This window comes from Papio anubis, chromosome 13 (genome assembly GCF_008728515.1).
Source record: "Papio anubis isolate 15944 chromosome 13, Panubis1.0, whole genome shotgun sequence".
Lineage (NCBI taxonomy): Eukaryota > Metazoa > Chordata > Mammalia > Primates > Cercopithecidae > Papio > Papio anubis.
Window position 1 is genome coordinate 2379392 of NC_044988.1, and position 12501 is coordinate 2391892.

General features: G+C 38.9%; 1 protein-coding gene and 1 pseudogene across 1 annotated transcript in view; one reads left to right on the forward strand and one right to left on the reverse strand.

The window, feature by feature from the left end:
• Nucleotides 1–4910: 4910 nt before the first annotated feature.
• On the reverse strand, nt 4911–6307 carry LOC110741479 (annotated as a pseudogene).
• Nucleotides 6308–10068: 3761 nt separating this feature from the next.
• The window catches only part of LOC100997183 (contactin-associated protein-like 3), a gene marked incomplete at its 5' end in the record, with an annotated part of 72775 nt that continues 70342 nt past the window's right edge, over nt 10069–12501 (forward strand). Inside the window, 1 exon segment of the mRNA XM_031654027.1 lies at nt 10069–10295. Within this exon segment, the coding sequence (XP_031509887.1) occupies nt 10069–10295 (227 nt within the window).

Consider the following 12501-nt stretch of genomic DNA (forward strand, 5'->3'; position numbering starts at 1 on the left):
GCTTGCATGTTGTTGGTATATAGGAATGCTACTAATATTTGTACATTAATTTTGTATCCTGAAACTTTACTGAGATTATCAGATTAAGAAGCTTTTGGGCAGAGATGTTGGGGTTTTGTAGGTATAGAATCATATAATCTGCAAACAGACAGTTTGACCTCCTCTCCTCCTATTTAGATGCGTTTTATTTCTTTCTCTTGCCTGATTGCTCTGGCTAGGACATCCAGTACTATGTTGGGTAGGAATAATGAGAGAGGGTATCCCCGTCTTGTCCCAGTTTTCAAGGGGAATGCTTCCCATCTTTTGCCCATTCAGTATGATGCTGGCTGTGGGTTTGTCATAGGTGGCTCTTATTATGTTGAAATATGTTCCTCCAATGCCTCGTTTGTTGAGGGTTTTTAACATGAAGGGATGTTGAGAAAATACCTGATGCTTCTCTAGAGACAAATATATGAAAGCAAACAACATTTCATGAAGGAATGAGGAATATTTTGTGGCAGCAAGAATGACTCTCCAAGATGCCCTAATCCCTGAAAACTGTGAATATGTTACATCACATAAGGGATTTTGCAGATGTAATTAAATTAAGGTTGCAGACTTTAAGACAGGAGGTGATCGTGATTCATGCAGTGGGCTCAGTGTAATCACATGAGCACCTAAGAGATTTTGACTCTGGTTGGAGGCAGAAGAGACACAGAAGAGAGGTATGGGTGAGGGGAAGCCAGAGAAACTAGAAGCAGAGAATGTCTCTCTGCAGCATTGCTGGTTTAGAAAATGAACTGGGCACCATGAAGAGCGATGCAGGCAGCCTGACGCTGCTGAGAGGCCCCAACTACCAGCCAGTGATGAACTGGGACCTCACTCCTACAAGAAGATGAATTCTGCTCTAACCTGCATTTGCTTGGACACATATTCTCCCCTAGAGCCTCATGTCGCTGAGCACCTGACTTGGTCCCTGTAAGACTGCGCTATGTCATCAGTCCAGCCCTCCCACACTTTCTAGAGTAAGAGGAATGCTTGAAGTATTTGCTACATGGGATGATGAAAAGCTGATACACATTCCAGCCTCCACTACATCCATTACAGATATTCCCATTCAGTTCTGAACCCTGGACAAATGCCAAAAAAGGGGGCTTTCTAAAACACACCCTGAGAATATATATGGCCCTTGAAAAAAGAGAGAGGGAGAGAGAGAGAGAGATGGCCAGACGTAGGCTCACACCTGTAATCCCAGCACTTTGGGAGGCTGAGGCTGGATCACCTGGAGGTCAGGAGTTGAAGACAAGCCTTACCAAATATAGGAAACCCTGTCTCTAGAAAATACAAAAACAAAAAAATTAATGGGCATGATGCAGTGCCTGTAACTCAGCTACTTGGTAGGCTGAGGCAGGAGAATCACTTTGAAAAACTAAAACTTATATATATATAGTATATATATACACACACACAAAGAGAATAGTTTTCAACAGAAAAGTCAAAATAGCCAACACAGTTTCTGTGTTTTGTTTGGATTTGTGTGTGGCCTTGGAGCTAAAATAACATACATGATCATGAACCATATAGGGACACAGTGACAGAAATGGGAAAGCTGATCCATGATCATACATGCATACATGCCTACATACATACACTATGGATTCCAAAGTCCCCTGACCTGGAAAGTATGAGACCTGAGCCTCCTACAACCCGCTTTGAAATGATGTTCTGCAACCACAACCCAAACTATATGCCTAAGTAAAGTTGTCTTTATTTCAGAGAGAGATGATATTATGAATTGAATTGTTTTCCCTCAAATTCATATGAACCCCAGAATGTGACCTTGTTTGGAGATAGGATCTTTGCAGAGGTAATCAAGTTAAAATGAGGTCATTAAAGTGAGCCCCAATCCAATATGACCAGTGTCCTTATAAAAAAGGGAAATGTAGGTGCAGAGACACACACAGAGGGAAGATGTTGGGACAACACACAGGGAGAACGCCTTGGGAAGACAGAGGCCTAGAGTGTTACACCTGCAAGGCCAGAGCTGCCTACTGGGTTCCTCCCTGACCCCACCTCCCACCTGGGGCTGAGCTTGACCCAGGCCTTACCACCCACTGCTGCTACTCTGCCATAAATCCCTTTTTAAAAAAATTTTAAATACTTATTTGACAAATAAAAATTCCATATATTCAAGGTATACTACGTTATGATTTGATATAGGTATACACTGTGTTCTGATTACCACAGTCAAGTTAATTAACACACCCAGCACACCACACATAGTTACCATGTTGGTGGCAGAGGGGAGTGAAGACATTTAAAATCTACTCTCTTTCCAAATTCCGGGTAAATAAAACAGTATCATTCCCTATAGTCACCATGCTGGATCCCTTTTGTTTCATAGGGTTGTTGAAAAAAGACTGCGAATTAAGGACTGAAATGCATGTCTTCCAGATAGGCCACAGGATCACACTCGGGAACCAGTTTTAAATAGACCACCCTTTATGGAGCTTCCCTTCATCACCGGGCCCAGTGGAATTGTAACAATGCTAAATGAGTGCCGTTACCTTTTTCACTGCTTTATGTGCTGGTTTTACGGCACCACACAGGTGTCCCCGGAGCCTTGGCTCCTCTGCAGCATCTTACTGATGTGCCTCACGAAGAAAGGCCATGTTTTGCCCAAAGTGACTACTAGTTTAACTCAGTCGGTTATTTCAGCTTATTTTTATTGCCCAGTAATGATGGCGAAACATTTTACGAAGTCGGGGAGCACATCAGACTTTCCTAGACAATGATAAACCAGATTTGCCAGCTCAGTCAATGATTGAGTAGAACCAAGAGACACTGCAGCCTAAGAGAGAGGGCAGTCAGAGTGGAGGTCACAGAAGGGTACAATAAATCTTCTCCCCAGGGATGTTTACACAGAAAGTCCTTGGTCATTAGAAATGTGATTTAACTGTAAATAATAAGATACATTTGCTAATCAATGCTTGAGGTGCTTCCTGAGAGTATTAGTATAGTTTTGCATTTTACTATTTTTTTTTTCCAGAATCCTTTTAAAATTATGTTGGAGACAGCACAATATGAAAGTAAAATTCATCCCTAAAATTGGCTGTCAGTATGGAAATTATAAATCTTATTTTCTAAACTCTTTGACAGTCCTCACAGCAAACTTTCCACAGAGCAACTGGGAAAACAGACAATGTCAATCTGCAAAGTTTCTGATTGTTTTCTTTCCACATATTCCGAGGTGTGCATATGTGCCCAAATTGTATTGCCAGCTCTGTTGGAGTAGATGATGATTTTATAACAAAAAACAAGCCAGTATATCTAAGACCTATCATTTCAAAAGTAAAATATTTAGGAAGCACTAAAGGATAAGAAATGAAAGTACCATTCATTTTTTAAGTGATACTAAATAAAGTTGATTACAGAAAATGATTTATCGAAGTATAAATATAGTATCACCTTTATGGTTGAAATTCTCCAGGTGAGATTTTATAACGTCCCATTATCCAGGAACACATTTCCATAAATATATACATGCTAATGTTAGAAATGCTTTTGAGTTATTTTCACTCATATCATAATTTTGTTCATTTTAATGTGAAATAGATCATATATGTACAGTTAGAAAATATTAATAATAATTTTTTCAAAAGACTGTATATATTGTTACATGAATATACCATATTGTATCAGTTCTACTGCCCCATTTTGCTATTATTGTTAGCAATTTTCATTTGGGCTTTTAGGATTTGCTTTATAAAATTTAGAGGGTGGTGTTTGTTTTGTTTTTTTTAGACAGGGAGTCACTCTGTTGCCCAGGCTGGAGTGCAGTGGAGCAATCACAGCTCACTGCAGCCTCTGCCTCTCCAGGCTCACAAGCACTTCTTCCACCTTAGCTCTTCCAGAGTAGCTGGGACTACAGGCCCAACCACCACACCCAGCTAATTTTTGTTGTTGTTAGTTTTCTTCAGATTTTGTAGAGACAGAGCTTTTGCCATGTTGTGCCCAGGGCTGGTCTGAGGTGATCCACCCACCCTTCAGCCTCCCACCACAGATTACAGGCATGAGCCACCATGCTCAGCCTAAAAATTTAGTTTTTAAAATATTCTACATAACTAGTTTTTCCAGCACTTGCATTCCTTGTGTGTGCTTTTGAAACTTTATTTTACCCATCTGTATAGTAAACTTTGGGAAACACCAGCCTAACCACTCATGTTTAACAGCATAAGCTGGTTGTTAAATTTTACTGATGCATAAACCCAAAATAGATCATTTCTTCACATAGAAACAGCCTTTGGTTCAGCTAGTATTCATTACTCATTTTAGTTGTTTAAAGACCCAAATTATTCTTGAATGCTGTGCAGTGCATTGAAAGAGACTAATAAGCCGCTTGTTTTCGGCAACTTAATTTTGGGACATTTCTGTTCATATGGTTTCCTATGACACATAGCATCACTAAGAATCAAATAAGTGAAACTGAAAAGATTAAAACTAATCCCTTAATCCAGTTTTAATAAGGAGTTCGTTTTATTATGTTTCTTTTTCCTTTCCATTTGTTTTATATTGGCCTGAGAAAATAGGTTTGATGGATAAAATCCACAGTATTTCTTCCTTAATCCGCTTATATAGAATGGTCCGAATACGTACAGCTGCATAATTAACTTCATTCCTACAGTATAATATCCGCCAATGATTGAAACTAGTCAGCTGTGCATGTTATTTATTTATTTAAAAGGATTTGGATTTTTATACAATATTTAAAAGCCACAAAATGAAAAGGGATCAATCACTGTATACCTTGGAAGTCTTTCCAACAGTCTCAGTGTCCAACAGCCGTGAAGGCTGTGACCTTTTTCCTTCTTTTCTTAGCCTGCTGGTCATTTAAGGGTCACCGGAGATGACTCATGCTCTAGTTCTTAAAATCAAACTTGTTCCACCAAGTCCAAGACCCTGAATTTGTCCAAATTGTAAAAGCATCCTCTTGCCAATTCCTGTCCACCAAAAATACCTTTCATTCAAGCTTAACAACAGCTTTAATTGCTGACTCAACTCTCAAATTCTAAAAATGTCTGTACTGCTTCATCATCAGTGGCACCAAGAAGTTCACATATCACACATTTTCCAACTTTGCCATATTTTTCATGGCAAAATTGGAAAATACCGTGGACTTCATCCATCAAGCCTGTTTTCTCTGAGCCAATATAAATTGACAATGGAAAAGAAAAAGAAACATAACAAAACGAACTCATTATTAAAACTAGATTAACTATACTCTACAGTTTTACTTATTTTATCCTTAATGATGCTATGTCTCATAGGAAACCATATGAACTGAAAAATATGTCATCACACATTCTTCCCTGGTTTCAACTTCCAAGTCTTCATCCACCTTCCCTGCATCAACTGTGCCCCTTAGTAGGACCACTTTGGTAGGACTCAAGTATTTCAGTCAGTGGATTTGTACCTGATTCTTCACTGCATCTCCGCCACCCATGATGAGATCTTAAGCACTCAGGCTTGCTGGAGTTCCCCACCGGAAAGCGGCGCCGCATTCCTGCTGGTGCTCCCCCAGGCCCTGGCCTTCCCGGAAGCCGCGCTTCTGCATGATGTTGTGCGCCACCGTTCCCACCACGTTAGAGAGGAAGGAGCTACTAGGCCGGTTTGGAGATCTCGGTCTGTCCTGTTCCTCCTTCACCTGAGGAATGGCAGCTGAAGACCGGTGGATTGGTCTTGAATCCTCTTCATAAGGAAAATCTCGGGGTGACTCTTTCTCTACCAGGGAAGTGGGTGGGGCAATGGCAGCTCCGCCCTACTTCTTTTCCTTCCTCTCTGTTTCCTAATCTTCATCTTCATCAGAATCTGGATCTGGTCGCCTTGATCAGAACCCCCTGGCTTCTGCCTGTCTTTAGGCTGCCTCTTTTCCCTTCTTGCCATTTCCCTTTATTTCTAGCTCCTGCTGTGTCTGTCATTCCTCTCTTTGGCGTTTCATTACTTTCTCATAATCATAAGGAAACCTAGGATCATATTCATCAGCTAAGGGAATCAGAACCTCCCCTGCAGAAACCCACTGGGAACAGCATCCTTCAGCCCAGCTGCTGCATGCCGTGGTGTGTCCCCAATTTGCAGGTCATCTGAGGAGCTGCCTGGCCTTAGGACAATGACTGGGGCAAGAGCTGCACTGTTTCTTCCTTTGGCTCTTTCCCTGAGTGAGCCCTGCCTTCCCCACCTGAAGCTGAGACTGCAGAAGTTTGACGTTTTGGGACCAGCCTTCTGCTTTTGAGTCACTTGTCTCCATTCCCAGGCCATCATATGGGGACATTTTTTTTTTTTTTCAATTTAATGTTGCTCTGCTGACTCTACCCATGGGTAACCAGGTTAATATGAACAAAGGAAGAAGGAGAAGAAAAATGAGAAGGAAGAAGGAAGAAGAAGAAAACCCACCAATTTCCTGATGCCAAATAAATGGAAAATGTTATTTGTACCAAAGAAACCTTGAGAGAGACTTGGAACAAATCACGGGTGGATTTCTGGATCTCACTAGATTTATTTTACGAGTTTAGGCTGGTACGGTGACTCACGCCTGTAATCCCAGCACTTTGGAGAGGCCAAGGCAGGTGGATCATCTGAGGTTAGTAGTTCAAGACCAGCCTGGCAACATGGTGAAACCCTGTCTCTACTAAAAATACAAAGATAAGCTGGGCATGGTGGCGGGCGCCTGTAGTCCTAGCTAGTAGGGAGGCTAAGGCAGGAGAATCGCTGAACCTCGGGAGGTGTGTGGAGGCCGCAGTGGTGCCAAGATGGCCACTGCACTAACCTGGCAACAGAGCAAGCCTCAAAAAGGAAAAAAAGAAAGAAAGTTTAATTCAGAGATGCAGACTTATCTTCTGTACTGTCATTTGTCCATATTTTTTTTCTAGTCTGAGATTTCATCTTTTTGAAGTGTTTTTCGCTAACTGACTGCACGGGTTGCATGTTGCATATAGCCTGCATTTTGCATTCATGCCTGAAAACAGAAATTGACTGAAGGTCAAATTATTTTAAACTTACCTTTATGGAATCTTTCTGCTATTCAATGCCATACCTCCTTCCATCATATTGAGAATACAAAATTGACTGTTGTATCACCAGTCCTCACATCCTTCTTATAGGAAGTTGCTAGACCGAGAACTCTTGGCAACACTGCATTGAAGTCTGTCACTGCAGTAACACACAGGGACAATTTTCTTGCCAACCTCATATGCTTACACCAAAATGAAAAATAGACCACAAAATTTTCATGGTCTAATATCTTTAATTGGTTCGATTATATCTAAAACATGCAATTTTAGGATTAGAATTTGTCCTGAAAGTTTCTTAACATTTTTGGGGGTCACCTGGATTTATTTTAGTTTTTTTTTTTTTCTAACAGAGTTATTGAATTTATTTCATTTAAGAATAAGTTACGTGCTGCAGGTCACGCCTGGGTAATCCCAGCACTGGGAGCCGTGGCAGGCGGATCACGAGGTCAGGAGATCAAGACCATCCTGGCTAACATGGTGAAACCCCGTCTCTACTAAAAAAAAAATAGCCAGGCCTGGTGGCGGACACCTGTAGTCTCAGCTACTCGGGAGGCCGAGGAAGGAGAATGGCGTGAAGCCAGGAGGTGGAGCTTGCAGTGAGCCAAGATCGCACCACTGCACTCCAGCCTGGCCGACAGTGCGAGACTCCATCTCAAAAAAATAAATAAATATATTTATGTGTCAGGAAACACCACTTGGTGAAAGAAAGATTAGCAGAACTGTTGATATTCCTATAATTCATTACTTGAAAATATTTATTGAATTAATAATCCTCCTAATACTTAACCTAAAGTGTTTATTTCTTAATGATTAGTGAAATGCAGTAGAATTATACAAAGTTCACTCTCTTCAGAGTTCCCATTCTTCAGAAGGTTCTGCTGTACCATTTAAACTTATATTTCTTTTTTAAATATAAAAATATAAAAGATTTTAGTCTTCAAGCTTTTAAAAAATATGATGTTAAATGTTAAACTTCCAAGTCTCTGTGAGGTTATGTATAAAGTTTAGATAATCTAAAAAGAAGTCTTAAATATGAGGGAGACTTTTACTTTAGGAATCGAAAGCAGAAAATATTAAACTGTTAAAGAGATAAAGCTTCAGTTATTAAAATAGAAATCTAAACACAACATTTCTTTTTTTTGGAGACTTTTAGGGAGGAAATAAGAGTACAGGCATTGAGAGGTGCTTCATTGATTCCAATGAGAGGAATCTTCATTGACTATTTTTTGAAATTGTGCTAGTCATTAACAATATAAGGTCAAAGAGAGATCAGTCAGTGAAAAACACAAGTACAAATTCTGTACTTCATTTTTTTTTCATTTTAATAAAGGAAGAACACCAAAGAAAACACAATCCTCTGGTGATAAATATTGCTCTACATTTACTATAATCTTTGGAGAAAAGGATATTTGCATGGACTCAAAGTGTCATGCCTAATATTTATTAAACCTAAATATTAGGTTTAATACCTAATATTTGAATGATTGGGAAAGAAAATAAGAAATTATATCTCACAAGTTTGAAAGAAACAATGCTTACAGAATCAATATAAGCCAGCTTATTTTTTAAAATAAGGCAAAGGATAAAATTTTTCAAAAGCTGTAATTTCATAATGTGCAATTAAATTAATTATTAAATTTTTGTTGTCATTGGCATTACACCATTATGAAATGAGGTGCCTCTCTCATATTTGTATGTTAAAATTAAGTATTCATTTAGATCAGAGGTAGACAAATCATGGTCCATGGCATATTATATTAGTCCAAATGAATAATTGCTTTGTATTTTTAAAGGGTTATAACAAGAAGGATATGCAACAGAGACCATGTGTGACCCACAAAACCGAAAATGTTTACTCTCTGGCATTTTACAGAAAACCTTTGCAGACTCCTGACTTAGACAAATGCCTTATAATTTTATTCTGAATTAATATGACTCTACAAACAGTTGTCTTTAAATAAAAAGACATTTTACAATTATTATGTTCTCTTTCTTTAACTAGAGTGTGTACTTTCATCCTTTTCCTTATTTTTCAAACTTTGAATTAGAGTTCCATTATTAGGTTATATATTGTAACTCAGAGGTTGGCAGTAAGTTCAAGACACTGCTTTCCTATATGCTTGGACTGGTGTGGAGTAATACTGCTTAAGTCAAAGTCAGGCACTAACCACTACTTATAAGTATTGTTCTTGTTTCACAAGCCCAGATAGTAAAAGGAAATGATGTCATAAGCATTGCCATTTGTAATTTAGGTGATATTAACTGATGGTTATGGTGAAACTTCTCATATTTAACTTCTAATATTGGAAAAATCAAATGTCTATTTTATTTCTTTCTATTCATGGAACATTCCGGACTGCAAATTTTTATCCTTATGTATCCTAACAATGTGTTAGGTCCTGTTACTTTTCGTGTTGTTGTTAACATTAGAATTTAATCTTTGGTTATATATTTGACTAAAGCATCTAATACCAAAGAAAGTGTTATTAGAAAAGCAAATCCAGGTGTTTCCACCCAGTCAGTATAAAAAAAAAATTGTTTTTACATACTCCCAAAGGCACATACATCATAACACACAAAAACACCTATAGGGTAGATATTTAACATGTTTTAGATAAATGGTAGTACACAATTATATTTTTATGTAGCATTTTCCACACTTCATAAATCCAGTATATCCTAAATAAAATGTAGGCTGTGAGTTCATTTATTTTAATTTAACCTCCACTTCCATTTTTTTTACTTACACTACGTGATGCTAAAATGCATGATTATTTCTTAGATGAGATTTCACAAAAGAAGCCAAACCTCTTTTCAGTTGGTTGGGCAATAATTCCTGTTATAGGAATTTTAAATCTGAATTTTCCCCCATAATTTCTTATTCTAAATTCCAGGTATTATCTTAAATTTGATCAGTTCTAACCTTGCCCCTTCTCACCTCTCTAATGAATGGTGAAGCTCATCACATCATACCGATATCCATAAACAAGGGGTAGCAGCAGTCTTCATATAGTAAATACTGTGGAATAGTTTTGTCATAGTTATTGCTTTTGTCCTATTTTTGTCTCCATATTCAGGCTGCCTGGACAACAGCTCTGGCGCTGGATGTAAAAGTCCCGTGGGAGGGTTTCAGGGCTGCCTGAGGCTCATCACCATTGGTGACAAAGCAGTGGATCCCATCTCAGTACAGCAGGGGGCGCTGGGGAGGTTCAGGGACCTCCAGATAGACTCCTGCGGCATCACAGACAGGTAAGGGCCATCCTAGGTCACTTTAGCTTACCTGTTTTCAAAGTTGAAGAAAGCAAATGTAGACAGCTGGAAAAAGGCATTCTGTTCTCTTTGTTGTTGTTGTTGTTGTTATCTTTCTTTCCAGAGGGAATGAAATAGTCATAATTACTCTGAGGATTAGAAAACTGCACCTTGGCTGGGCACAGTGGCTCACGCCTGTAATCCCAGCACTCTGGGAGGCGGAGGCGGGTGGATCACGAGATCAGGAGATCAACTTCATCCTGGTTAACGTGGTGAAACCCCGTCTGTACTAAAAATACAAAAAAAAAAAAAAAAAAAAATTAGCAGGATATGGTGGCGGGTGGCCTGTAATCCCAGCACTTTGGGAGGCCCAGGCGGGCGGATCACGAGGTCAGGAGATCGAGACCATCCTGGCAAACATGGTGAAACCCCGTCTCTACTAAAAAAAATACAAAAAATTAGCCGGGCGTGGTGGTGGCGCCTGTATTCCCAGCTACTCAGGAGGCTGAGGCAGGAGAATGGCGTGAACCCAGGAGGCGGAGCTTGCTGTGAGCCGAGATTGCACCACTGTCCTCCAGCCTGGGGGACAAAGCGAGACTCCATCTCAAAAAAAAAAAAAAAAAAAGAAAACTGCATCGCTAATGGAATAAATTTTTTAAATGATAGTATTGTATTAGAAGACATACACCTTACGGATTTTATCTTAATATGATCCCAAGTTGCTCAGCTAATAGTTATCAAGCTCGCTTTCACAACCACACACCCATCAGTTGGATGATATTTTTCCAACAGAGAAAATAAAAAGTAATTTCTCCTAGAAAAGTTTGAATCATAAAGATGGATGAAGATATGTGCCAAAGGACATACTCAGTGCAATATGGAGAAGGTTAAACAAGAAAAACATTTAATTAAAATAAGTATTACAACCAGAGTTACACTAGTTGTGCCATAATTTTACAATGATTTTGGCTGAGAAGAATCACCGGGTCACACCTGGAAAAACAATATTTCTACATACAATTTGCCGTAGTACATTTGGTATTTACTTTCAGTGAATAAGTGCTACATATTTAAAAATTTAAAGTTATATCTACACCTGGTAGAACTTTCAAAACCTGCCTTCTTCATGGAGTCAATTCTGTTTTAAACATTAACTGCAAAATCATCATCTCTGGCTAAACAGGTTTTAATTTATAACTCATAGTGACATACTAAAAAAACATAATTTCTACTAAATGAAAAGTTCATTCATATGAACTTCATTCAGCACGGAATAATTTCCCCCTGTGAACATTCTGCTGATTTGTGGAAAAAATGGATTAATTAAAAGATGAGGAGTATATGTATGAAGTGTAAGAATTTGTCAAGTACCTCTCACTCTTGAGATTCCAATTCTTGACACACAGCTGGGACTGCATTTACATCTCAACACCAGCTCCAGAACCCCACTCGGTAGTGGGGAGGGTAGTTGGGAAGGTTTCTGGCCATTTGCTCACTTAATATAATCCCACGTTGCTCAGCTAACTAGCCAGGGAGCTCAGTTCTGTCTGGGTTAAGGGGAAATGTCCCATGTGCCCACACTGTGAGTGACAAGAGCTGTCAGCTCAGCTGTGATGCAAGTGTGATTTTCTCCACTTGCATGACATTATTTTGATATCTTATTAATTACTCACAAAATATGATCCATTTGCAGTATATCTGTTACGAGATATGTATCGTAAGGCTGCCTTTTCTCAGAGATGATCCACGTTGTCTGCTTTGTGCATATAGCTCCCAAAGTACAAAACTATTGTTTTTACTGTTATAGGCTGTTTTGTTTTAACCTTAAAGTCCCAAGAGTTACATTGGTGCCTAACTTGGTCTCTAAGATCCCACATTTTAAAAAGATCTCCAAATTGTACCCCAAAGTTAGTTGTAAACATGCTCAAGTGAGCATGTATGTGTGAGCCACACTTAAACTTCAGCCATGATGTGTACAATAATCACTGCAGATAAGGGTTTTAAGAAGGCACTTTTAAATTATTTTCAAATAGGGCTACAAATGAAGGCTATTCACTATTTCATTCCCAAAGTCAGTAACATAGAAGACTAGCTCCTCTGAGATTATTTTGAAAACCTGAATTTTATAAAGCAATAAAATTAGAAAACTTTGGGGACACAAAATGATATTCTACACAGTTAAAATTAAAGACCTTTGCTGTTCCCT